Here is a 26,608-nt window from a genome sequence, read left to right as displayed (position 1 = left end):
TAAATTGCACTTTAAGAAAGCCCCTGTGGGCCCCTCGCAAACATTGAGGAAACACCCTATTTTTATCAGCAACACACAGAAATCATCTCCTGGGAGGGGTATTTCCTAGAAAGATGTTAAATCTCAGTCATTTCATGTTGCTTCTTGTCAGCTCCAAGCTTTTTTTCTGATTTTGTCCCTCAAGTTATTTGACAAGCTAGCATGGGAAGCCCACCTCCAAGCCAGGCCCTGGGCTGGGTGCCGTGGACCAGCTGGGACTCTGAGCCAGCCCTGCCCCGAGGCACAGGGACATGGCAGAGCATGCCTCAGAGCCAGATGTGCCCTCATAGAGGCGGAGCAGGGCACAGGGCAGGAGAGTACCTGGGGGGCAGGGCCTGGAAGTCCTGGAAGGGTGCTCCAGGTGGATGGACTGGCAAACGCAAAGGCATGCAGACAAAACAGCATGGTGCCCTCTGGGAATGTGAGGTGTTTGGGTGTCTCTGGAATGCAGGGCAAATGGCAGGCAGTGGTGGGGTCATGGTCTGAGTTTCCGGAGGACCTTACTGCCTGGATTTTCCCTGGCAGAACGTGGGATCCAGGGAAGGGTTTACGCAGGTGTCCTGTGACTTGGGGGCAAGTGTGAACTGATGCAGCCAAGAGGCTGTGATGACAATAGCTGTGCTTATTTGGCTCTTCCTTGTGCCAGGCCCTGTTCTAAGCCCTGAATCCATGTGTGAGCACATTTCATCCTCCCCACGCCCTGGGAGGTCAGTTCAGTGACTCGCTCAAGGTCACAGGGTGCACAAGCAGCAGAGCTGGGCTTAGAACCCAGACTCCACCCTCTAACCTCTGGGCACTGCTGCCCCCCAGGGATATTGGCCCTACTCCAGGCACAGCCATGTGTGTTGTGCTTACCGGGCCCCTGGCCAGCTGAGGGGGTGCTCCATGAGCCAGAAGGTGGCCTGGCCTGATGCCTGATGAGGTGGGGGGTGGGAGATGGGTCATACAGAGCTCTGGGATCCCACATTACCTGGCCATGTGACCTGCGCTCTTTCTGAGCCCCAGCTTCCAGATCTGCAGTGGGTCCCATCATTCCCCTGGGGCCTAGTGTGTGAAGCCCAGAGAGAGTGTCAGGGAACCCTACTGAATCAGCCAGGACTGAGTTGCCAGCAACAACCACCCAATGCAAACGGGACCGTGGCCCCAAAGGGAATATTGGCTCCATATAGAAAAAACAGGGCAGATCTGGGATTTGGATGGAGGGAGTGCTCAGACCATCTGCTCAGGATCCTGCATCTCTCCAGCTCTGGCCTCAGCCTTCCTTTGTGTTGGCAAAATTCTCAGGCCACCATGGAGGCAAGATGGCCATTAGCCCCTCTGGGTTTCCAGGCGGGTATACAGCCAGGAAGAGCCCTCTTTGCCACAGTCCCAGTGCAGGGGCTAGCCTGCCTCTCAGGGCCACTTGGGGTCACATGCCCATCCTGAGCCAGTCGTGGTGGTGGTGGGGTGCCCACTGGTTGATGGGTCTGCGGCTCTGGGCCCCTCCTGGAGCCAGGGGAGCTGGGAGGGCTGCAGGGAGGCTCCTCAGCAGGAGTGAGTGGGGGACGCCCTGAGGACCCACCCCTGGCACGACCCCCACCCCGGCAGTGCCACGCCCTCTCCCCCTCCCACCACAGAGACAGCCTGGGAACTGGGATCAGCCTCTCCTCCTGGGGGTGATGTCAGGACGAAAGTGCTCGCTTTAAAGCAAAATTACTTACCTAATTAGGCGCTCGGGAGCTGGCAGGAGGTAGTGGGGGTTTTTGTTGATTTTTTTTTTTAGACTTTTAGCACCGAAGCTGCGTGATAATGTAACTGTGTAATTAGGAATTAATTTCTCACTCCCGCAAGTGATGTCTTACTTGGGGCCTGAGAGAAGTCAGCCTGGTGGTTATTCACCGTGGAGCAGCCCCTCCCCCACCTTCTCTTTCTCGGAGGGGGCGCTGCTCACACAGCTCTCACTGGGGTGGGGGAGGAGGACGGAGGCGGAGGGTAGCGCCTCCTGTCACAGGTGTCATTCATCCTAAGTGACTTTCTGAGTGCCTGCTGTGTGTGGCGCAGGGCTGGTGCTGGAGGGGGCAGGTTGGGGTGGGGGTGATACGGCTGGATTAGGTGGGGGTGGGGGATGCATGGCCAGCATCCAACCTGCCAGTGGATGACACCACAGCCCCTCACTTCGCTGGTCCCGTTCTGGGGGACTCTAGGCTCTCAGTGGGTCCCTGATGGGATGGAGCCCCGTGCCCACGGAGTGACAGCTCATGAGCCACCCCTTCCTGTCTCCTCCCTCCCGGTGCTTCCTGGGAGCATCTCCCCAATAGGCTGCTGCTCCTAAGTCTTTGGCTCAGGGTCTGCTCTGTGGGGAGCCAGAACAGACTGGAGGTGTGAATGGAGTGTGGGAGGAGCCAGAGCAGAGGGACAGGGGTGAATTCAGCCTGCAGCACAGGGCAGGGTGAGCAGGAGCTTCGTGGAGGAGGTGGTTTAGAAGGAAAGGTGAAAGTGCAGTGTGCAAAGGAAAGGGACAGGAGCTTGGTGGGCTTGGCATGGTGCCTGGGATGTGCGGTGTGGGAGCGGGGCATCATGGCCAGATTGGAGGGTCTTGAAGGCCATGTTCAGGGGCTTTGTTGTGAGGGAAATGAGGAGCCACTGAGATTTAAGTTGGGGAGTGACACAGCTAGATTAGAGTTTTAGGAAGTTTTGGCTGACTGAGAAAGTAGGAGGCTAGAGACTAGTGAGGAAGCTACTACGGCCCTAGGAGAGAGGGACGGTGACCTGACTTGGGCAGGGGTTACGGGAGCTGTGAGCAGAGTGTCCCAAGTTGGACTTCTTGGTGCACAGAACCAGCATCAGGATGGCATGGTTCCCAGGTCAGACTTGAACCCACAGCTGCTCCCTCCCAGCAGAGTGCTCTGCCCATATCTCCCCATCAGATTGCCCAGTGTCCCCTTTCTATCCTTTTCTCCTCAGGGAAGAATGAGAACTACTGGATTTTTCAATGTATACTTACTATGTGTTCTTTATCACTGAAAGCATTTATACCCTACCTTACTCCCACAGGAGTGGGAGACAGGAGATGAAGCGGCAGCAGAACATCCCAATAGGTTCATGAAATATAGAAAAGAGAGTTAGGACCTAAGAGACATGTTTAGGCAAATGGATTTCCTGGAGGGATCCACAGTGCCAAGATCTTTCATGCTGCTAAGAACTCAGTCATCATCACATTTCCCCTTTTGACTTGACTGCCAGGAAGCTCAGAGCTAAGATCTTGGCACTGAATCTCTAAGAGATTTCTCTTGGGGCCTTTTCAGTGGAGACCCTGAGGGCTGCAATTGCTGAGGTCTCAGGGGAATTTTGCAGTAGACTGTGGAAAGTGTGCACCCATGCTGACGACCTGGAGGGTCAGGTCAGGTGTGAAGGAAAGGGGCTGGGCCAGTGTGCATCTCTAGGTCACCCAGGCAGTGGCTGCCTCAGTCCCCTTCAGAGATGGGCCCAGGAGTCTGATCATCCTCCTATGAGCTGCTTGGGGTCTGAGAGGTGGTCATACCCTAAAACTTACTACCTTTGGGTACTCATGGTCCTTGGTGACAACCAGTCACAACTTGTATCTCACTCAAGACCCAGGGCCCAGACCTCCACTCCTTTTAGAGAAACACAAAGGAAGGTGAAACTGATTTCTCCTTGTGGGGCCTGAATAAACAGGGCGTCTGTAGCCATTTCCCGTTCTTGCCCCCAGCCTCTCCTGGGGCAGGGGCCAAGGTGGGCACCCTCACTGAAGAACCAGGAGCCTGGGACTGGGGGCTACTGGCTCTTCAGGGAGGCACGGAGCCCATGCAGAAGCGCGGGAGCAGCAGGGTGTCCTGAGGGCTCCCACAGCAGGCGCGCTCCGGGTGGCTTGTAGCCGCAGGGCTGCCTGGCCTGGGGAGGCTGGAGAGGGGTGAGGGGGCTCTGAGTGATGTCACGGGCTCTGATGGGTTAACACAAGTGAGGATGAGGACAGTGTTCGTAGGGCAGCAGGCCCTCAGTGAGCATCTGCGTCCCTGCCCGCCGGCTGCCTGTGGAGCAGCTATTTTCACTGAGAGACTTCATGGGGATGGGACCAGACACTGGGCTGGCATCAGCTGGGGCTCAGCAGGTGTGCCCGGGGCTCCTGAACCAGCACTGGGTAGGTTCAGTCTGGTATGGGCTGGGAACCCCACCTCCAGCCCACCCAACAAGGCATAAACCCAGCCTGGGGGTCTGGATCTCCCCAAGGCCTGGTGCTAACCCACTGGCAGGGTGGGGAGAGCCAGGGCGGAAGGAAGGGGGTCTGCACTTGTGGGGGTGGGGCACGGGGCAGGGGTTGGCTGGGCCTGGCTGCCTGCGGTGGGCTGTCTGTCCCAGGCCCGGGGTGTGTGTGTGCGCATGCCTGTGTGTGTGCCCGTGTGTGCCACTCCCCAGCACCTCCACCACACGCATCGCTCCGGCTGCCTGGAGAGCTCTTTCTACAAAATATGAAGATGACAGTTAGGGTAACCCACGCATGGAGTCCTCATACAGCTCCACTCCCCCGGGGCCCCCCTAATCAGATCATCCTCTGCCTTCACCCCCTGCCCTGGGCGAGCCTCCACCGCACCCCCTCTGCTGGTTGCTGCCCCTGGCACCCCCTCCTCCCATGCCCCAGGTCTCCGCCTCGGGTTCTAGGTCTCCCTCACTTCTTCGGTCATGCCTCCGCATCTGCATTTGGGCGCTCACAGGAGTGTGCGAATGAGGGTGTTGGAGGAGTGAGTGTGTGTGCATTTGCGTGTGCACAGAGGGCTGTGTGCAAGTGTGTGACTGCGTGTGAGGGAGGGGGAGAGAGTGCATGCATGGCGGCTGGAGCCTGCGCCCCAGAAAGCTGGGGGATGGATGCAGGCATTTCAGGCAAAGGCGCTTTCACTCAATTACTCTTCAAGCAGCGGGAGGGGGTGGTGGCTTCACAACAATTGGACAGGTTTGCATGGTGTGTAGGAAAAGCCTTCATTTCCTGCTGACGGTGGTGACAGGTGGAGCTGGCAGCAGTGCTAGAGCCCCCGGGTGGTGTGTTTGGGGGTGGGGAGGAAGGGTCAGGCTGACGCTGCAGGTCCCAGGGGCCTGTCTTTCAGGTAAAGAAAGTGGGGTGGGTAGCAAGTGAGCAGGTAGGGTCTAGTGGAAGTGCAGGGAACCACAGAGGGGAGCCCAGAGATCTGCCTTCTGTGGAGATCTGGGAAGACCTCCTGGAGGAGGCAAACTGTCTTCAAGGGGCTGTATGGCTGGTTGAGTGTGGAGTGGGTGGGTAGACCTGCTTGGTGAGGCTGAGGGGGAGAACGAGGACGGCACTGAGAGCCCCAGTGTTGTCTCTGCCTTTATGTCTCTCCCCTGCCCAAGTGGGTACTCCTGAAGGTAAGGGCTGCGTCTGACCGATTCCTGAGCCCTTAGCACATAGACTGGCCTGGTTCACTGTGGACTCATGGGAAAAATTCCAGGACTTTGGGGCATCTGCAGGGGGCCTTAAAGCATGAGTATGGTTTCAATGCACAGAGATGAGAGGGGCATTCCAGGCAGAAGGGACAGCGGGAGCAAAACCTTGGGGGTGTGTGTGCGGTGAACCCACAAAGCTGGAGCCTGGCACCTTGCAGGGGGCCGGCTGGGCTGGCCATCCCAGGGAAGAGTGGATTTTTGCTGCAGGCAAGTGCAGTATGCCTGCCATCCTCCCAGAGAGGTAGCCTGTGACTCCTGGCCTGGTGTGAGCCCTCGGAGGATCTTGGAGGCTGGCAGCGCAGGGAGGGAGGGGCAGCCCAGGCGTGGCTCCTGGTCGAGCTCCTACCCACTTGCCGGGTGGTCTTACAGCCTCATCTGTGAATGTGAGTGGCTAGTCCTCTCTTGGAGGGCCCAGGGGGTTCAGGGAGATGTAAGGACTCTGGCTCGGCTCAGGCCCCGCAGCACGGGCTTTACAGATGATGCTTCTGTAACTGTGACGTCGTCACCCCCCGGGGTCACTGAGGGTCTCTCAGCGCCTTGGTTCTCCGCCTCTGGGGAGCAGGGCTAATCCTCCCTGTTTCAGAGGCTCTCTGGGAGTGGAGGGGCTGGGGGCGGTGCTGAGCCGCCCGGCGTACTGCTGGGGCATGCAGTGGGGACCCGAGGTCTCTGCTTCTCCATTCCCCCTGCCTCCAGCCGCGGCACTGGGACTCAGGACAGCAGGGGGTAGAGGTGACCAGCCTTGGTTACAAAGGAGACAGCGAGGCCACGTGGCCAACGGGGGCGTAGCTGGGGTTCTGACCCTTTCCTTACTTGCCCTTTCCAGGTGGGTGTGGGTGTGCACGGGTGGCCAGACTGCCGTGGCCTGGTCCCTGGTCCCTGATGCCCCTCCTATTTTGTCCCTCATTCTCCTCCCCTTTCTCTGCAGGATGGTGGAGTACTCCCTGGACCTGCAGAACATCAACCTGTCGGCCATCCGGACTGTGCGTGTCCTGAGGCCCCTCAAAGCCATCAACCGCGTGCCCAGTGAGTTGCCCCCGGGGCCCACCCCATGTCCACTCCTTCACTCAGAAAAGACTGACCGGTATGTTCCAGTACTGGCCTGTGCTGGGCACGGGGATCCTTCCGTGAGCTGACAGGTGTGGCCCTGCTCCCAAGGGGCTCATGGGCCACACGGGCCTAAGGCTGCTGGAAGGTGGTCCTGGCACCTCTGAGTCCCGAAAGAACTTGGACTGCAGCTTTCTGGGGAGTCTGGTTTGCAGGGACAAGGCTCCTGGGGAGGAGGGCACTGGCCGTCCAAGTGGGCCCGTGCATGAGAAGATGCTGCTGGTCCAAGGGGGCGCACTGGGCAGCATTTTACTGGGGAGGCCCCAGGTCTTTGACATATGCTCACTCATTGAGAACTGAGCTCTGTCGCCCACCCACTCACACACCCACCTGCTCACCCACCCACCCACCTGCTATTAAGAGAGGTCATCTCCTAACACCAAGCCCTGACATCTGCCCAGATTCATATAGCTTTCAGAGCTTTCCATCTCCTTGATTTCCTTTGAGCCTGAGGTAGGTGGACGATCCTCATGACAAGCTGAGATGAAAGACAGGGACTTGGAGGCATGAGGTTCCTGCTCAAGGGGTCCTGACTCCTCAAGCAGTGTTCTTTCCACTGCCCTGCACAGGAGTGAGATGGGAGACAGGAAGGACAGGCGGAAAGCCCTGTCTGCAAGGGGTTTCAGCCCTGCTGGGGAAGGACAGGAAGTTTTATGAGCACCTACCCACCTCCTGTGTGCAGGGGACTTCATATACTAATGGCCGATTTCATCCTCTCAACAACCTGTGTGAGAGACTCAGAGATGTTAAGTGGCTTGCGCAAGGTCACACAGCAATTCTGTGGCACAGCGGGAATCTGAGCAGGGCTGTCTGTCTGACCTGAGCCCAGCTCCTTCTCTGGCTCTTCTGAACCCTTGCTTCTCTTCCCTGCCTGAGCCTCAGTTTCCTCATCTGCAAAAGAGGGAACGAAGTCTCCTGCTACCTCTTCCTCTATGGTCACTCCCCCAAATCTCAGCCCTGGGGCCCTGGGGCCCTGTCACCTGCCCCACCCAGCTAACCTCTCTGCAGCCCGGCTGCTGTGAGCACCTATGCGGCTGGCCTGACTCTGGGTGGGCCTGGGGGGGCAGTGAAGGCTGTGCTCCAGAATACTCGTGGGGAAGGTGACGGGGAGGGTGGCGGAGCTGGCTAGGCCTGAAGGGTGGTCTGACTGCTGCTTAGTTCTGAGAGGGGCTGGCTGGCTCATGTTGGGCAAGGTATGGCGGGGGCTCTGGGGGGCTGGGGTCTCAAGGTTGCACATACAGGGTCACCTCCCCACACGTGAACCTTGACAAGGGGGAAACTCCAGGGGCTGTGAGAGCTGCTGTCCTGAGGGAGGGGTGGGGCTCAGTGATGAAAACCAAAGCCTGGGGCAGGTGGGGAGGAGGGGTTCATCTGTACCACCTTGTTCCTTCCCCTGCCCTGGGGAAACTCCCCTGGGGGCAGGAAGGGACATCCAGACAGGCCCTGCCAAGTGCCTGCTTTTCTCTCTTCTCATCTGTCCACCAATTCTGCAAGGCTCCTTGTAGCTCAAAATCATCTTTACCCCATTTAACAAATGAGGAAAATGAGGCCCAGAGAGGGCCATGACCAGTTCAGGGTCACACAGCAGGGACTAAACAGGAGCCCGAGTTTCAGAGCAGCCCACCTTCCAACTTAGCATGTTCCTCTCCCTCACCCACCACCACTGGGACACTGGCCATAGGGGAACTTCATTCACTCAGTGCCCAGAGCCATGCCTGGCATGTAGAGGGCGCTTGATAAATAAATACATTTTAAGTGGACATGCTGGGTGAGTGTACTGAGCAGCTGTCCTTTTCCAGGGCCAAAGTGCCGTAGGTGTGCAGAGAGGTGCCCGGGTGTTGTTCTGAACCTTGGTCTTGGGATCTGACAAGCATGGGAACAGTGACGTGACATTTGAGGAGAGATTTAGGAGGGAGGAGGGACAGGATAGACACACAGGGTGTGGGATCTTTCTGTGGGTAGGTTTCTGTACATCTATGTGTGGGTGCATGTGGGTGTGAGGGTCTCTGTGTCCACAGGAGACCACGTGTGTACCTGTGTGCATGTGAGGGGTGTGCACATGTGAGCGTGTGTGTACATATGGAGATGTATAAACATATGAGGTTTGGTGGGATGAGGTGGGATGTGCACATGTGTGTGCATGGGGTGTGTGCACACACGGGGAGTGCACACATGGTGGTGTGCACATGTGGGGGGTGTGCACATGAGGTGTGTGAGCACATGGGGGTGTGCAAACAGATGTGTGCATGCACATGGGGATGTCACACATGGGGTGTGCACATGGGGGGTGTATACATGGTGGGTGCTCACATGGGGATGTGTACACATGGGGTGTGTGCAGATGGTGTGTGCACACCTGGGGGTGTGTGAGCACATGGGGGTGTGTGCATGTGGCCTGTGTGCACACACAGGGGTGTGATGCCTGGGTCTCTCCCCCCAGGCCCCTTCCCTCCCTGTCTGGCTGCAGTGTGTGAGTTGCTCATTAGACGGCTCCTGGCAGTGGCGGTCACTTCGGGTCCTCAGTGCCAGCCGGCACGGTTCTCAGGAGAAGGACAGGGATGCGCCCTGCGTTCCTGGAGGCTCTAATTTTGGAGGCTTTTTTGCCCAGAGAGGAGTTCAGGTCCTTCCTCAGGGGCCTCCTTCCTGCTAATAGGCATCTCTGGGAGGCCCACGTGGCAGGAGCTGGGGAGTCTCTGCTTCCTTCTCTGAGCTGATTCGACCTCTTATCTGACAAAAGAGTCACTCTCTCAGACGGAGCAGGGGGGAGTGCTGGGAGTGTGAGCCCTTCGGGATCCAAAATATACCCAATGTGCCCCTACCCCCAGTGTTGAAACTGCCCAGCGCTTCCCCTGGAAGCAGACCTTGAGGTTCACATTCATGGGTAATTTAATTAATGGGAGCCTCAGGCCGCAGAAGCAGGTCCCCCCTCATTTACAGGAGGGGCAGCTTTGTTCCTAGATGCCACATCCTCTGCCCAGAGTCACCAGGGAATGAGGGGCATGGGAGGTGCACAGTCTCTTGGAAGTGCCTTCTAGAGAGGTCAGTTGCCTTTTTTTCTAGATGTTTCCCTGAAACATTCCAAGTCTTCCCATTGGCCTTTAAAACTGCGTCTGCCCTGGGATATGTCCTTTTTAACAATGGGCCATAGCTTTCAATTCCACCACTAGGTGGCAGGCTAGAGAGGTGGGACGAGGCAGTCAAATTACAGGGTATTAATTGCAAAGCTGTGGAGAGCTGGGTGGCTGCCTGCAGTTTAAACTGCAAACCCGCAACACAGTCAGCCAGGAAGAAGGTTTGGATTGTCAGAGCACTCAGCCTCTGGTTGTGAGCTCTGCTAGGAGTCTGCTGTGTGACCTGGGAAGTACCTTTGTGTCCCTTGGCCTCAGTTTCCCTGCTTGCACAAATCAGGTTTAGATGTGTGGTTCTTGACGTTGTCCAGGAGAGATGAGGCACCTGGGAGTCACAGTGCTCTTCACAAAATCTTATAAAATATGTCTCCCCACCCCCGCTGCAGGTCTCTGCCCTGGTCACTCTACCTTTGCTGGATAAAGGAAAAGAGACGGTGTGGAGGAGAAGGTTGGAGAGGGAGGGAGGCAGCACCAGATTGTGAGTCGGCAGGCTGGGGTCCTTCCTTGCTGTGTGACCTTTTATAAGTCACTATCCCTACCTGGGCCTGGCAGGATGGGGCTGGATTGTCTCTGAAAGTGCCCCATCCTGGCAACTGCCATCTTCAGGCCTCAACTGGCCTACACACCCCTCAAACTGCTGCACTGCCTCCCAAAGCCCATTGGCCATTCCATTTAAATACAAAAAGTGCTTTTTTCCCTCCAGTAAGAAACTAGGGCAGTCACTGCTAAGGCCTGAGCCAGCCGAGCCTGAGCTGCTGGGCCAAATCTGCTCCTGGCCCAGGCTGTGGGGGTCGGGGGGAAGAGGCCTGGGGACTCGGGGCAGATGCTGGGGATGCTCTGCTCATGCCCTGAGCACCGGCAGCTCAGAGTCTCTGGTTCAGAAATTACCCACCTCTGTGCAGGGGCCTCTGGGCTGGGCCTGGGCTGCGGGCTCTGTGCAGAGGTGGAGAGCCTGCTGCCAGCGTGGGAGTGGGGACAGCGAGGTGAAGCTGACAGAGCTGTGGGGAAGGCCGCCGGCAGGCCCCAGCCACAGGACCAGGAGCTGGAGGTTTGCTGTGCACTGCCAGGCCCGGGTTCTGGTCCCAGGGCCTGCACTTGCCCGTTATGGGACCCTGGGCATGCCATCTCCTTTCAGTGCCTCCCTTTCTCTGGTGATGAGGTGGGGTTACTAGTGCCGATTTCCACATGCTTTTGTAAGGTTGAAATGCTGTACTGTGTAAAGAGCTTAGCGCCAGGCCTAGTGTGCATTAAGTGCCCAGCAGGTGCTACTATTATTATGAAGGTGCTGGAGTGTTGAGGGTGGAGGGTGGGCGCATCCGGACCTCTTCCCAGAGGCTGGTTTTGGGAAATGCTCAGGGAGTGCACAGAGGGTGGGAGGGCGCTCCTGACAGATGGGCTGTGTGTGCAGAGGTGGAGAGAGGAGCCGTCCTGGGAAGTGCTGGCTGGGCAGGCACTGCATGTCAGGGGAGGTGGGAGGTCAGCTTGCTGCGTCTCGGGATGATAAATGGCAAAAAAGTGACGGAGTGCCACGGCAAGCCCATCACATTGCTTTACGTGGGCTGTGTGACTTCGTCTTCACAGCAGCCCCAGGGTGTTGGTACCACTATGATGCCCATTTTACAGATGGGGGAACTGAGGTGAGAGGGGATGAATGGCCTGGCTGCGGGCAGAGGTAGGATCTGAACCTGTGCTTGTGTGGTCCCAGAGCCTTTTGCCCCTTTTCATGACCTTCTTCTTTTAGTGGGTAGACACCCCAGCCAGCCACACTGTCTGCAGGGTGTCAGGAAGGGCCCTGCCCACATCCCGGGTTGAAGCAGAAAGGCCCCATGGCCTGCAGCGATGCCCCCCAGGCCCCTTCTCAGCGCCTCTCACTGTCAGGGCACAGAGTTGCTGTGGTGCTGGGCCCTGAGCAATGGGAGGCGGATACGGCCGGGCAGGGGCAGGGCGCACTGTGGCTGGTGTGAGCATTGCCTCGGAGCCCCCTGCCAGCATCAGAGCTTGGCCTGCGTTAATTAGTTGCAGGACTTGGGGAAAGGTTCCTCTTCTGCTTCAGTCCCTTGTCTTCCCAACGGGGACAGCATACAGCACCTCCCCATGGGTTTGTCTGTGTCACCCAGAGCAGACAGGTGCGCAGCGGACAGCCTGAGCCCAGCCTTCCTCGCAGAGGGAGGGGCCAGACTGCAGTTAGACCAGGGTTTATGTCTGGGAGCTTGGCCTGAGGCTCCACCTCTTGGGTCTCAGTTTCCCCATCCATAAACTAGGGTCCCAGCCCTCCCTTGCTGGGCTGTGGGGCAGCATGCGTCTGCATGGCACCTGCTCCTGGAAGGGGCCCAGTGAGGGGCTGGCACTGTGCACTGACCATACTGTACTCACTGGATCTTGGAATTGGCCTCACTGAGAGTCACAGAGAATCTTAGAATCATCAGCCTCAGAATCCTAGACTCTTGGTTTCAGAGCTCCTCGGGGTCTTGGTTTCATAACGAGCAGTCTTAGAACAGTCTGCTCTTGGAGGCACAGGGTCTTTGATTGCCCGTGAGACCCGAGGGGCCCTGGACTCACAGCAAGCACCTGCTCCTTGCCCCCCAGGCTCCAATGTGGGGTCACAGAGAAGATTCGGACATGGCCCCTTCCCTGCAGGCAGTCAGGCAGGCTGGGAGCCAAGGGCCAGGGTCCACACGTCTGGTGGAGGCAGCAGGGGCCGAGGGGAAGGGCCACGAACGTGTGCTTCGAGGAGGCCTCCCAGAGGAGAGAGCCCAGGACGTTTGAAGGATGTGTGCAGGGACTTTCAGAGGGCCAGGGGGCCAGGGGCCAGGCCCACCCCCGAGGGTGTGAGCACTGCCAGCCTTGGGGAGGAACCCAAGGCCTCTCCTGGGATGGAGGGGGTGGGGGCGCACAGCTCTTGGCTGGGATTTGTTTCCTATCCCAGGAGTGGAGGCTTGGGCCCCCATCAGCACCGGCACCTCCCCAGCTGGGCGGGGACAGCAGCCGTGTTCTCAGCAGTCGGGCTGTGTGTAGTGCCCGCTGTGCCCCTGATTGGTTGGCTCTGGCCAGGGCAGGAACAGCAGGCAGCCTCTCCTGGTCACTCAGGGCCCTCCACTGACCTGGCCAGACCGGGGACGCGGGGACCCCCATGGCCAGCCGCAGTGTGCACCCGCCTTGCCCTCACCTGGCTCCTTCCTCCTGGCTCTGGGCTCTGCCCCCAGCAGAGGCTGGCTTGAGTCTGGCTCTTTCTACTTGAGCTGGCCTGGCAGAGTAGCTGCCCTAATCTGGGCTGACAGCTCCTGGCTGCAGACAGCACCAGGCCCTGCAGGGGAGATGCCTGTCAGGAAGGTCCCCCCTCCGCCATCCTGCCAGGTCCCCCACTGCCACCTAGGGCTCCCCTACCTGGCTGCTGCCCAGCTTTCCTCAGAGCAGAGGGTCTAGTCTTGGGGTCCCTGGTGAAAAGGGATGAACAGGTTGAGCAGCTCCATTCATTGCCCACCCGTCACCTGTCTCCTCCCAGCTCTGACTTTAAATGCCATCGAGAGACCATCTCTGCCTGGATGCCACCCACACAGTACTCCCACCCCACACATGCGGTCTGACAAAATGACTTCCTGTGTGTACACACCAGGTGCCCCAAAACCACCTGTCCACATGAAGCCCATCTCCACTGATGGCCGCTCTGTGGCTCTGGCCTCAGGCCCCAACCACGGAGGTGCCCTGATTTCTCTCTTTCTGCAACACCCTCATCCCATCCCTTGGCTCCAGAATCTAGCCACATCCTCTGCCTCCACTGCCATCTTCATGTAGGTGCAGCCAGACATGGATTATCTTGATGGCAGGTGAGCAATGGCTGGGCCAGGTTGGCTGGGATGAAGAGGAACAGATGGACTGAAGGCCCAAGTCCCCACCTGGAGAGTCACGCAGGAAGCCCGGCATGAGGCCAGGCAAGCTCAGCAGGGAGCACCTGGGGCAGAGGCCACACCTTACGGGCCTCCCCATTTCTGTCCCCAGGGAGTCATGCACTGGCATTTGTACATGATCCCACATGCTGTCGGCTAAAGGGTCTCCCTCTTCTGTTCTGGACAGCCACCCTCCGTTCTTCCCTACAAGCCCTCCGCTTACCTGCAAGGCAGCCCTGTTCCACCCCCTAGCATACTTCCCTCCAGCCACACTGGCCTCCTGGCTGTTCCTCTACTGTGCCCTGCTCACTCCCACCTCAGGGCCTTTGCTCTGCTGTTCCCTCTGCTGAAAGCTCTTCCCCAGGTGTGCACACAACCGCCTCCCTGACCTCCTTGGCTTCTGCCCTGTGTCATCTTGCCAGGGAGCCCTTTCCCGGCCACTGTTCTACACCCATTTTTCCCTAGCCCAGCCTGGCACTCTCCACCCCTTTCTCCTGTTTCGGGTTTTGTTTTCATTGCACTTATCCCCCAACAGATGAGAAAATGTACTTACTTAGTATTTTTGTTGTTTTCTGTCTGTCTCATCCTACACTGCCTAGAATGTCACTTCCCAGGGGCAGGGGACTTGGTGTGCTTTTTTTTTTTTTTACCTGATGTATCCCTAGAGCCTAGAACAGGGCCTGGCACATAGTAGGTGCTCACTAAATATTTGTTGAATAGATTCATCCACTCATCCATCACCCCTTCCTTCATTCAAGCTGCTCACCTTGGTGGGGCCACTCTGTGCCAGGCCCTGGGCCCTGTGCTCAGGACACAGCTGGTTTCAAGGGGCAGAGCCATGAACTGGTGGAGGCCAACAGTGTGATAAGTGTGGCAATGGAGGGAGGGTGGGCTGTGGCAGCTCATCGCAGGGGCACCAGCTCACTGGGGACCAGAAGAAGTGACCACTCAGCAGAGGTCTGAAAAGGAGAGATGGCCTTCTACATGTGTGTGTGTGGGCCTGGGGGTGACCCAGACCCTGGGCTTTCCAGGCTGGAGGTGGTCGGTCTGGCTGGGTCACATGGGCACGGACCCCCTCCTGCCTTGGGAAGTGGCCCTGGCCTTGCCCCAGGCGGCTTAGAGGTAACTGGAGCCCTGTGGTCATGGGGAGGGTGGTATAGTGGGAGGCAGAGTGCGTGCAAAGCTGAGGGGCAGGGGTGCTGGGGCATCCTCCAGTCCGGCTGGAGCAGCAGGCTCAGGGGGACATGGTGGACAGAGGGAGGTGAGGAGAGGTGGGCCGGGGCGGATTGTGGGGGCCCGTGAGCAGGCGTAGGTAGGGGATGGGGTAGGAATCTGTACTTTCCCCATAGGGTGGATGGGCTACTGGTGGCTTCTGACTTCAGGGGCTCACCCCTGAGGTGTCCTGGCCCTGTGGTATTCCTGAGGGGCTGGCTGGACAGGAACCACTGTCTTCTATGTAGATGTGGACATGGGGGCCCAGAGAGGGCAAGCTCTGCTTCAAGGTCACCCAGCCAGGGCTGGGACCCACATGTCCTGTCCTGGGCTGGTGCTCTGGTTGCTCACAAGAGTAGAGACTTCACTGACATCCTGGGGACCCTGGGGGCCTTGTTCCCTTCTCGGCTGGGAGGTGACCATGCTCATGGGCTTTCCTGCGGCCTCTTCCCACAGAGGCCTGCCTGGCCTCTCCTCTAGGCTGGAGGCCTGAAAAGCCGCAGGAAGGAAGCAGAACCAGGTAAGCTCATCCTGAGATGGTGTGAATGAGAGTCATGGGGGAATCGAGGGGCAGGGGGGCTTCCTGACTCACTGGGGTGAGAATCAGAGGAGCCTGTCTGGAGGAGGAGGTCTGACTATAAAGGACGATCTGAGGCAGATGGGGTCAGGTCTTCACAGCAGTCTCTCTCCATCTCTCTCTTCCCGTTTCTGTTCTGTTTCCGTCTCTCTGCCTGTTTGCTTTCTTTCTCTCTTTCTGTTTCCCTCTCACCTCTCTCTGCCTATACCTCCCGTGCCCAGTGCTCAGGGGGCTGAGGGCAGAGGGGAGTCGTCCCACTTGTGTTGGATAATTACCTGACTGTGGGCATAAAAGGAGGATCAGCCAGGGTCATACGGAGCCTGCCCTGACTCCCTAGTCCCATGTCCCCTTTTCCCCTGCACGGAAGTGATGAACTCATTTTCGGTCCCTAATTAGCTCATTATGCCTTGGCTCGGGGGCCCTGGGACTCCTTGGGCCCGAGGGAGGGCCGGGAAGTGAGCTGGGGCCCAGCTCAGCAGAGGAAGGAGTAGGGAGGAAATGGGCTGCCAGTCAGGGAAGCCGGCTGGGCAGGGTTTCAGGAGCCTTTCAGAATCTCAATATCCTGGAGAACAAGGGAAGTGTAATTAATTGAGCAACAAAGGCTGGGCCCGCGGGAGCAGCCACAGAGCAGCCAGGCTGGGACTCAGCGGAGCCTCCCGGAGGCCTTTCTGATCCAGCCCCTTTCCTCAGCGGCTGCTGGCCCTCTGTGCCCGCCTCCCACGTCTCTCTCATCCTCCAGGACTGCCCCTTCCTGCTGAAAGCACAGAGGTGCCCAGGGGCTCGGCCTGCTTAGAATCTGCCCATGGGCCTCCCCGACCAGTCACCTAGCACAGAGTCCTGCGTGCCTTAGGCCCCCTCTGCAGGCACCCCCCAGACGCGGCCTCAGACGCCCCCTGAACGGTCACACTTCTGTGCCTCAAGCTCCCGTCATCCTGCAGGGCCTAGTTCAAATCAGCCCCTCCAGGAGTGCGCCTGGAGCCGCCCCCTCTCCAGGTGAGGGCCTTTCCCCAGCTGTGGTCTCCTGTCCCCCTGCTACTAGGCACAGCTCTGAGGGGGTGGAAAAATGGGACTTGTTCGTTTTGGGTTCTCCATGTACCCAGCATTGTGGCTGGCATGCAACAGTTTGTAAGTGTTTGATGAATAAATGAATGAAGGGGCACCAGAAAGCCCTGGAACTGATGAACTTAACATCTGGAAGGATGACAGGGGCTCCTGTTCTATCTTCTTGCCTCCCTCATCCACACCCCCCTGGCTACCCTGGTGAGGGTGTCTCTGGCGAGCCCCAATTCACCCTGGCCTGCTCTCAGCTGGAGGCAGCAGCCTGGGAGGAAGCCCCACTGCCTTTCCCCAGAGGGGGCTGGCCTGGATTTGTAGGGCGGGGAGGATGGGGGTGGGCATTCATTATTGATTGGAAATCACCCCGCACAGAGCTTGTGATGCAAATCTCAAATAATCACCCTCCTTAACAACCACCTCAGTGTCACCCCTCTGGAATAAATAAAAAGCTGTGCAGGGCCACTGTTCTTGTTACCGTCCTTCCATCCTCCCCTCTCCAATTTTCTTTCTCCCCTTGACTTACCACATCATTCAGCAAATGCTAACTGAACCTTTATTCTGGACCAGGACCTGCTGGGTTCTGGGAACACTGACTCTGCCTTGCCCCCAGGAGCTTCCAGCCCTGTGAAAGAGGCAGGAGCATAAACAGAGGAGTATACACTAGGGCTAGAAGACTAGATGTTGATGTGAATGGGGCCACCGAGTTGTGCAGTATGCAACATGCACAGCTGCACGTGGCAGCTTAGGTTATGTCAGAGGTGCTGGGACTGCCCAAAGCAGAAGAGAGAGGGATGAACTCTACCTGGGATGGAGTGAGAAAGGGCATGGGAAGGCTTCACAGAGAGAAAGTAGAGCTTTAGCTGGGCTTTGTTGACTGCATAGGGGCTTGCCAGGCATAAGAGAGATGGAGGGGTTCCAGAAGAGAGAATAGCATGAATAAAAGCACAAGGTGTGAAGTCCTGGAGTATGTTTAGGGTACTTCAAATAATTTGGTGTTGCTAAGCATGGGGTGCAAATTGGATTGAGAGAGGGAGGGGAAGGGGGAAGAGGAGGGGGAGGGGAGGGGAGGGGGAGGGAGATGGATGAAGCTAGAGAGCAGGCAGGGTTGGCTCTCATAGGATCTTGGTGGGTGTACACACAAGGGTGACCCACCAGCTCTTGACCCTCTTTGGGGCCACAGACACTTGAATGGGTCTTGTCCTCAGAAAAATTCATGGTGTTGTACCTGCACATTTTACAGAAATTTGGTAAGATTCATGGATGGCACGCAGTCCTGCCAGGGACCTCTCTGCCTGCCAGGGTTCCTCAAATCCCAGCTTGTGTAGGTGGTGGAAACCCCAGAGATTTTCATGCATGGCAGCAATGTGCCCAGATTTGTGTTCTAGAGAGAAGCTGTTGTCAGCAGGTGCCCCCTTTTTGTCCTGGGCTCTGTTTCCCTGCGTTGGCTTCACTCTCAGTCAGATGGCCCAGCAGCTCCAAGCTTAGCTCTTCTAGCTTCCAACGTCTGCAGAAAGAAAACATTTTTTTCCCCTGTAGTTTCAGAAGAAGTCTCAAGGCTGACTCTCATTGGTCATGGCTGGGATCACATGCCAATGCTGGACCAACCACTGGGGATGGAGGGACAGGACATGCTGATTGGCTAGGCTTAGGTCATGTGATCTCCATGCCAGCCTGCCCAAGCCATAGGGACTGGAGTAGGGGAGTGGTGCTGTTTCCATAGGACCGGAAAGGTTGTTGGGGCCAAACACCTTGACCTGGGCAGCTGGATCTCCATGAGGGGGTCAGTGGGGAGCGAGTAACATACAGTTACTGAAGCCGAGGTGGTAGATGACATCACCCAGACTAGGGAGAGCAGGTCAGTTTCATAGCTGGGGTTGGGGAGGCTGAGCCTATGGGGAGAGAGAAGGCATGGAAGGTGTGGATGGGTCCAGCCCAGTGCAAGAGGGACAGAATGGAAGGGTTGGGAGACAGATGTGAAGGGTGGTAGGCACGGGTGGGGCATGGATGGAAGTATAGTATGCTCTCCATTTTTTCTGTTGGTTTGGGACCATAGGGTTTGCTGAAGGTTGGGTGTGGCCCTGGAGCCGGTGAACTTTGCAGAGTGGCTGCTGCTGTTTTTTGGGGCTCCTTTGTCGAGGGCCCTCATCCTTCAAGAGAGGACAGGACCAGCTGGAGTTCCCACAGGCCAGCAGAGTGGGATTTGAACCCGAATCTTTCTAAATCAGAGGTTGTGTGCTTTCCACAGGCTTTCTTTCCCTACCTGTCATATTTCAGGACATGAAGCCCCTCCAGGACGTGACTAACTCATTCTGCTCCCCTTCCCATGCCTGCCTGAAGCCGCCCTCAGGTCACTCTGTCACCCTTGCTGGACTCCTATCTCCATCCTTATTCCCCATTTTCTCCTCTTTTTGCTTCTGGCTTGGCTGGTTCATTGCAGCTATTTCTCAGGAGGTGAAGAGGCCTCTTCTCCTAACGTCAGGCCAGACCTGAGTCCCTTGCTGGCCGTGGCTCTTCTGCAGGTGGTTCTGAGAGCTCTGCCTGGATCCATCATGCAGTGGGTGGGTCATGGGATTGTTCTGGCTGGTACTGGTGTGTCCTGGCATACTCGGGACCAGTGGCTGGCCTGGAGATGAAGGGCATCCAGGACACATTCATTAGGCACCTACTGTAGCCATCCTGGTTAGGTGCTGGGCATAGCGAGATGAGCCAGCCTTGGTCCCAGGCCTTTGGGTACTTGAGGGTTGTGGAAAGAACGCTAGACCTTGGATGAGTAGTTTCAGTTCTATGAACCTACAGTTGCTTTTTCTATAAAATAGAGATGATATTACTGGCCTCCCAGAGTTGTCATGAAGACTGAAGGAGATCATAATTGTGCATTAACCCAAATAGTCTTGCACATAACAGAAGCTCCATAAATTTCTGCTTATTCATCCACAATCTAGTGGAAGTGTGGCAGGGCCCAGAGCCATTTCCATGGCCTCTGGGTTGAGGGGCAGGTACCAAGAAGGTCTATCTGGTGGCCACTGAGTGGGCTGGGAGCAGTAAGGAGCTGCTGATCACACATCCCCACCCATTCCTCCCACTGCCCCTCCCTTCTTCTCTAACCCTGCTCTCCCTCTCTGGGGCCTCTGCTCCCTGTCTGACAATCTGTCTACCTTCCCCAACCCTAGGTATGCGGATCCTGGTGAACTTGCTCCTAGACACACTGCCCATGCTGGGGAATGTCCTCCTGCTCTGTTTCTTTGTCTTTTTCATCTTTGGCATCATCGGCGTGCAGCTCTGGGCGGGCCTGCTGCGCAATCGCTGCTTCCTCGAGGAGAACTTCACCATGTGAGTGCAGCCCCTGCCAGCTGGGTGGCTCCCAGCCTGCTCTACCTGGGGCAGCATATGAGGGCTAGGAAGCGCTCCTCACAGAGCACCTGATTCCAATCCTTATTCCCAGTGGTGCAGAAAGAAAAGGGATATGCCCAGGTGCATTGGTGATGGGTCTCCCATGAACGACTGGACAGTAATATGAGCGCAAAAGGCCTGAGCTCTCAGAATTGGTATTACAAAATCCATGAAGCTCCTTGATGCTAATTTAGCTCCTAGTGACTCTTACTTAGTACATAGTTTTAACTTCCTTGGTAATTAGGCATTGGGGCCAACAAAGTGGAAAAAGCAAACTAGAAGGAGGTCAGATAGGAAGGTAAAGGGCAGAAGTGATGCCCACAGGGAAAAAGAAGACAGCAAACCTCAAAAGTAGATATAGGACCTGGCACTCTAATTACAGCACAGCCATTCCTGTTAGTGACTGAGTCATCCAGGAAAGGTCCCCTTGCACTTGTGTCTAAAAACCCCGGGGGACAAGGCAGAGGGGGGCTGCTCCTCAGGGAGATGACTGTCAAGCTGTTTAAATGGAAGTCAGGCTTTGGCTCTCAGAGGGATTGGGTTGAGTTGTCTGAGAAACTTGGTATCTATAGAATCAGTGTGAGGATAAGCAGTATCTCTGAGTGATGTACACACGCAGATGCATGTGGTGTGGATGTGCTCTCACTTTAACATGCATAAGTGTGCCCCTGCCCTGGGGCCTGGTGAGACCGCAGTAGAAGAGCATTTTCATTATCCTCTCACTGGACAAACGCCCCCAAGGGGCTGCTCTTGGCAAGCCCACGCTCAGCACACAGCAGAAGTTGGAGGTCCTGCCTCTGGGCTGTGCCGGGGCTGAGGGCTGGTGGCAGGCGCCTCCGTGGGGGACTCATGGACAGAGGCCTGGGGGCGCTGTGCAGGGTGGGTTGAGCTCCCTCCCTCCCACCTGATTGCTGTGGGGATGAAGCAGAATGAGAGCCGGGGTGAAGGCTGGGAAAGAGACTGGCTCACCTGCCCATTGCTGTGGGGGGACAGTGGGCACCTGGGTAGACCAGGGAAGGGGCACCCTCATGTGTAAGGACCCTGCGGGTGGGAGGGGAGCCTATACTTGTGTCAGTCATTTGGAGAGGCGGGCCCTGGGGCAGCAGGATGGGGCACCTGCTTCTCCTGGTCTGGTCCTCAAAGATGGAGGTGTAAGCTCTCAGCTTTGGGGGCTCAGGACACATCCAGGCCCCTCTGTCCCTCATGGGTCTTTCCTTAGGCCATGCCATGACCACCCTGTTCTCATTATGCCAGCTCAGCCCCAATGTGACCTCCTCCTGGAGGCTTTCCCTGACCACATCCTCCCCCAGGCACTCGATTGCATTATCCTGTTTGATTTTCTTCTTCACCATCTCTGTCTGAAATTACCTCAGTTGTGAGTTTATTCATTTGGTTGTTGGGTGTCTAGATCGGTTCATTTATTTGGTTAGCAATTCCTAACCAGGATGAAATGCAGGTGCTTAGCTTTTGATTCCTTGTGGAGACCAGGAAACTGGGGCCCAGAGAAGAGAGTCTTGCTCCAGGACAAGCTTGGCCAGGTCAGAACTAGAATTAGAACCCGGGATCTCCTGACTCCAGAGCCTGCTATGACTGCTCCCAGTGCGTGTGCTCAAAGCATCTCTCCAGGTGCCTCCGCCCCTGAGGAGACCCCAGATGGTTTGTTTGAGGATTTGATGAGCGCAGAATCAGGACAACATCACCTAGCTATTTGGTGACGAGTCCGGGAATCTGAGCCCAGGTTTGGTGTTCTTTGCAAAGCATCTGGTGCCATCTCTCAGGTTCTGCCTGGGCATTAACATGCACGCACATGACTGTTTACCCCCAGGCAGGTTTTAAAAACACGAATTGCTTTGTCAGTGTGTCTTGAGCATGTTTGCACACCAGCATTTTTATTCCACAGATGTACCATGGTTCATCTAGCCAGTCCCTTGTGTGTTTTCCAAGTTTTTTGCTCTTATGTACAAGGCTGCCAGGCATACCGTGTGTGCATGTGATCTTGTATATACTCACGGTCAGTGTATACGTCATGCAGATCATAATTGCTAGTCAAAGTTGCATGCATTTTTTAAATAGTTTTTTTTTGGTTAGGATGGAAGTTACATTCAGTGAAGAGCACAACTATTAAGTGTACAATCTGATGAAGTTTTACCTGGGTATAACCAGTGGAAGTCGACCCAGAGAAACTTAAAGTGCCCAGGCTCCCTGCCGCCCCTTCCCAGTTCCTGTGTCCCTCACCCTCTGTCTTCTGACCTCTATCACCATAGGCTTCTTTTGCCTGTTCTTGAGGTTTCTTTAAATGGAATCTTGTAGGATGTTGCCTTTTGTGTCTGCTGCTTTGGCTGTGCACAAAGTGTCTGTGAGATCCACCCATGTTTTTGTGTGTTATCAGTTCCTTCTTGTTCATTGTGGTGAGTAGTCCACTGAGTGAAATACCACCACTTATGTTTCCATCCTGCGGTATATTTGGGAGGTTTCTGGTTTTTTGGCTTTTAGGACTCATGGATATTCTTGTACTTGGCTTTGGATGGATAAAGCCATCCTTTCTTTTGGGTAAATATCCAGGAGTGGACTTGCTGGGTGTGCATATGTTTACTTTCAGTAGATTTTGCCAAATGGTTTTCCAAAATGGTTGCATTAAATGTCCACAAGCGAAATCCGAGAGTTCCAGTTGCCCCTTAGCAACATTCGGTATTGTCAGTCCTTTTCATCGTAACTGTCCTAGTGAGAGGGCAATGGTATCTTCTTGTGGTTTTCATGTGTATTTCCTGCTGACTAGTGATGATAAACACTTTTTCATGTGTTTACCATGCCATTTATGTTTCCTCTTGTGAAGCGTCTCTTCTGGTCTTTTGCCATTTTCAAATTGGATTTTTTTTCTCATAAATTGGTAGTAATTCTTCATATTCTTGATTTAAGTCCTTTGGTGGATATATATATACATATATACACATATATACTGTAGATATTCTGTTCCAGCTGGAGTTTTCTGAGTTTTCTGTTTTCACTCTCTAAATGGTGTCATTTGATGGACAAAAGATCTTAATTATAATGAAGTCCAGATTACCAGTCATGTTTTAGTATTGCTTTCTGGGTTCAGTGTAAGAAATCTTATCCTAACCCAAAGTCATGAAAATATTCTCCAGTGTTTTTTTTTTCTAAGAAGCTTTCGTGTTTTATCTTTTACATTTAGATCTACATTCCATCTCGAATAATTTTTAGCATAGTATTTGGGGTCAAGGTTCACTTGTTATATGGACATTCGGTTGATGTGGTTGTATGGCTATACTGTTGATCAAGAAGTCCGCATTGTCTCCACTGAATTGCAATGGTGCTTTTCTTATACTCAGGTGACCGTATGTATTTGGGTTGGATGTATACATGTAATTGTTGACGGATGTTGCCAGATCGCCCTCTAAAAATGTTTATTTGCATTCCCACCAGCAGTGTATGCATGGGCTGTTTGCCCTCACCCTTTCCTACACTCGGAACCTCTACCCTGAAATAGTTGCCATTTGGATGGATGTAAAATGACCACATTGTTATTTTTGTTTACACTTTCTTGTTATTAGTGAGGTGAGCTTCTCTTCCTATGTATTGGCCTTTTATATTTCTTCTGTAAATTTTTTTCTTGATTTTTTTTGTCCTTTTTCCCCTAGTGGGTTATTTTTTTATTATTGAGTTATAGGAGATTTTAATATGCTCGAGGTAGTTATCTTTTATTTGCTTTTTATGTTGCAAATACCCAGGGGACAACAAGCTCTGGCCTCTTTGTGTAAATAAAATTTTATTGGAACACAGCCATACCCACTCTTTTACCTGTTCCCTGTGACTGTTTCATGTTACAATCGTGAACTGAGTAATTGGCATGGAGACTATATGGTCTGCAAAAAAAGACTTCTCCTTGGCCCTTTATGCCAAAGTTTGTCTGCCCCTGCTTTATCTCAGTCTGTTGCCTGCCTTTTTACTTTGTCTGCTCTGTTTGGCTCATAGAAATTTTACATTTGTATATAGTCAATCTTCTTGACCTCTTCCTTTGTAGAATTTGGATTTTGTGTATCAAGTCCAAGAAGGCCTTACCTATCTTGAGTTAAAAAAACATTTTCTTATAGTATTTTTGTGGTTATGTTGCATTTATGCTTTTTAATCTACCAGAAGTATATTATTTTTAATTTTATAATATATTTTACTTAACCTAATATATCCAAAGTATTATTTCAGTGTGTAATCAATATAAACAATAATAAGAAATATTATCAGATATATAATGTATATCTGATATATATAATATCTTATTATCAGATATTATAGATTCATTATTATCAGTATAACAATTGATAATATACATTCTTTATTTTTTCTTTTGATACCAAGTCTTCAAGAAGTTTATTTTTGTATATCGTGTGAGGTAGGGTACTAACTTTATTATTTTTCCGACAGATAGCAACTGTCTGTTTTTTCCATTCCATGGATCTGAAATGTCATTTCTATAGTATAATAAGTCTTTTTTTTTTGCATATGGCCTTGTCCCTGTGCTCTGCAGTATTCCATGAATCTTTCTGTTCCTGTTGCAATACCATACTGTGTTATTAATTATAGTTGTAGAGTATTTTGCTCCCTTGTAGGGCTGGACTCCACTCCTCTTTCTTCTTTTAAAAATTTGTTTTGCCTATTCTCTCATTCAGATAAATCCTAGAACCACCAGGTCAGGTTCCTTAGACAAAAACTTGTTGGGATTTTGTTTGGCGTGCAGGGAACCATACTTTCTCCTGCAGGATGAGCAATGCACAGGTTATCATCTTTGTTTTACAGATGAGGAAATCAAGGTCCAGAGAGAGCTAGGGACCAGCCCAAGGTCAAATAGATGGGAAGGGGTGGAGCAGGCAGCGGATCAGCCCTTCATCTGTTGGATTAGTAAAATTCAGCATCTGTTCATTGAGTACCTACTCTGTCCTGAGCCAACAGTGTGTGGGGCCTGGGGATGCTGAGATCCAGTCCCTGTCCTACGAGAGCTCTAGCATGTCAGGGGTGTTGGCTGCATATGCCCCAGGAGAAATAGCGCAGGTGTGTGGGGGGCACATTCTGGCCACGGGGGCCTGGGACCAGCCCTGCTTGATCCTGGGGAGGCTCCTTTAGGACAGGCTCCCCAGATTGGGAGAATCTGGAACTGACTGCAGTGGGTCAGTGGGAAATTTTGTGACCATGGCAGAGGTGGGGAAGGGTGTACTAGGTAGGGGAACAGCATGTGCAAAGGCCTGGAGATAATGACAGGGCCCCATGGGCCAATACTGCCACACTGCATGGCCTCTCCCCTTCCTGCTCCTAGTGGTGATCCCTCCCCTTCTCCTCTTTTACCCACTGTCACCTGTGGACAGACAAGGGGATGTGGCCCTGCCCCCCTACTACCAGCCGGAAGAGGATGACGAGATGCCCTTCATCTGCTCCCTCTCGGGGGACAATGGCATCATGGGCTGCCATGAGATTCCCCCGCTCAAGGAGCAGGGCCGTGAATGCTGTCTGTCCAAGGACGATGTCTACGACTTCGGGGCAGGGCGCCAGGACCTCAATGCCAGCGGGCTCTGTGTCAACTGGAACCGTTACTACAACGTGTGCCGCACAGGCAGTGCCAACCCCCACAAGGGCGCCATCAACTTTGACAACATCGGCTATGCCTGGATCGTCATCTTCCAGGTGAGGGCACTCGGGCCTGGCACCGGCCCCATGCTGGGACCCGGGGCGCTGGCCGTCGGGGGTGAGGGGTGGAGTGAGCAGCTTTGCCCGCTAGGCAGCGCTCTGAGCTAGGCCTTCCCCACTTTGTCTCACTGAAATCTGCCCAAGTTGCCGGCACCACAGGCATCATCACGCCCACGTCACAGACAGAGCAGGTGAGGTTCACAGGAAACAAAGCGTTTGACCAAGGATCGTGTGCTATTAAATGGAAGCCCCAGGATTTTAACCCAGATCTGACTGCTCTTTGCAGAACCCCAGGTTGTCTGGGGGCAAGTGGGTCCCAGCAGGGAGGTTTGTTTGTAGAGAGGAGAGGCAGGGCTCAGGTCCTCCTGTTGGAGGCACTAACCAGGCAAAGCCCACGTCGGGGACACACGGGGAAGGACATTCCTGGTGGAGGTGACCACCTGAGCGATGACCTGGGTGGGTGCAGGGAAGCCTGGGGGAGTGCAGGGAGGGCTGAGTGGCCATGTGGGCTCTGCTGTCCTCAGGCACTGAAGAAGAAGCTGAGGGTCAGAGAGTAGCCCAGCTGGTGAGCTGGAGCCTGAGCCCAGGGCCCCTGCTTGCAGCCCGCCTGCCTTGCTGTGGGAGACTGGAAAGGGGTGGGCTCTGGAGCCAGAGGGACCAGGTGTAAGTCTTAGCTCCACCCTTTCCTGGCTCTGTGACACTGGGCAAATGCCCTAACCTCTCTGAACCTCAGGGCCCTCCCCTGTGTAACTGATGGGGACGGCTGCCCTGCCGAGCCATTGTGAGAAGTATGAGAGACGGTGTGTGTGCGAGGTCCGGCATGCACGGTCGGGCCTCTGTTTGGGTGCTGCCTGTGTTGCCTGCTCCCTGAGGGTCGGCCGTGTCGGCGCTCTCCTGCTCTGTCCTGGCTGCAGGTGATCACGCTGGAAGGCTGGGTGGAGATCATGTACTACGTGATGGACGCGCACTCCTTCTACAACTTCATCTATTTTATCCTGCTTATCATAGTAAGTGTCAGGGACACTGGGGCTCACCCCAGGTGAACTCAGGACCCATGGATCAGAGGGTGGGGGAGT

General features: G+C 54.9%; 1 protein-coding gene across 2 annotated transcripts in view; it reads left to right on the top strand.

Annotated features, from left to right (window-relative positions):
• Positions 1 to 26,608, top strand: part of CACNA1I (calcium voltage-gated channel subunit alpha1 I) — a 119,212-nt gene that overhangs the window by 40,551 nt on the left and 52,053 nt on the right. For both annotated transcript variants that reach the window (XM_036891390.2, XM_036891388.2), the window contains exons 5-8: positions 6,416 to 6,513; positions 19,622 to 19,781; positions 25,214 to 25,529; positions 26,447 to 26,539. In XM_036891390.2, coding sequence (XP_036747285.2) covers positions 6,416 to 6,513; positions 19,622 to 19,781; positions 25,214 to 25,529; positions 26,447 to 26,539 — 667 coding nt within the window. The remainder of the gene's footprint in view (positions 1 to 6,415; positions 6,514 to 19,621; positions 19,782 to 25,213; positions 25,530 to 26,446; positions 26,540 to 26,608) is intronic.

Source organism: Manis pentadactyla, chromosome 10 (assembly GCF_030020395.1).
Source record: "Manis pentadactyla isolate mManPen7 chromosome 10, mManPen7.hap1, whole genome shotgun sequence".
Lineage (NCBI taxonomy): Eukaryota > Metazoa > Chordata > Mammalia > Pholidota > Manidae > Manis > Manis pentadactyla.
This window is presented reverse-complemented; position numbering and strand designations above follow the sequence as displayed.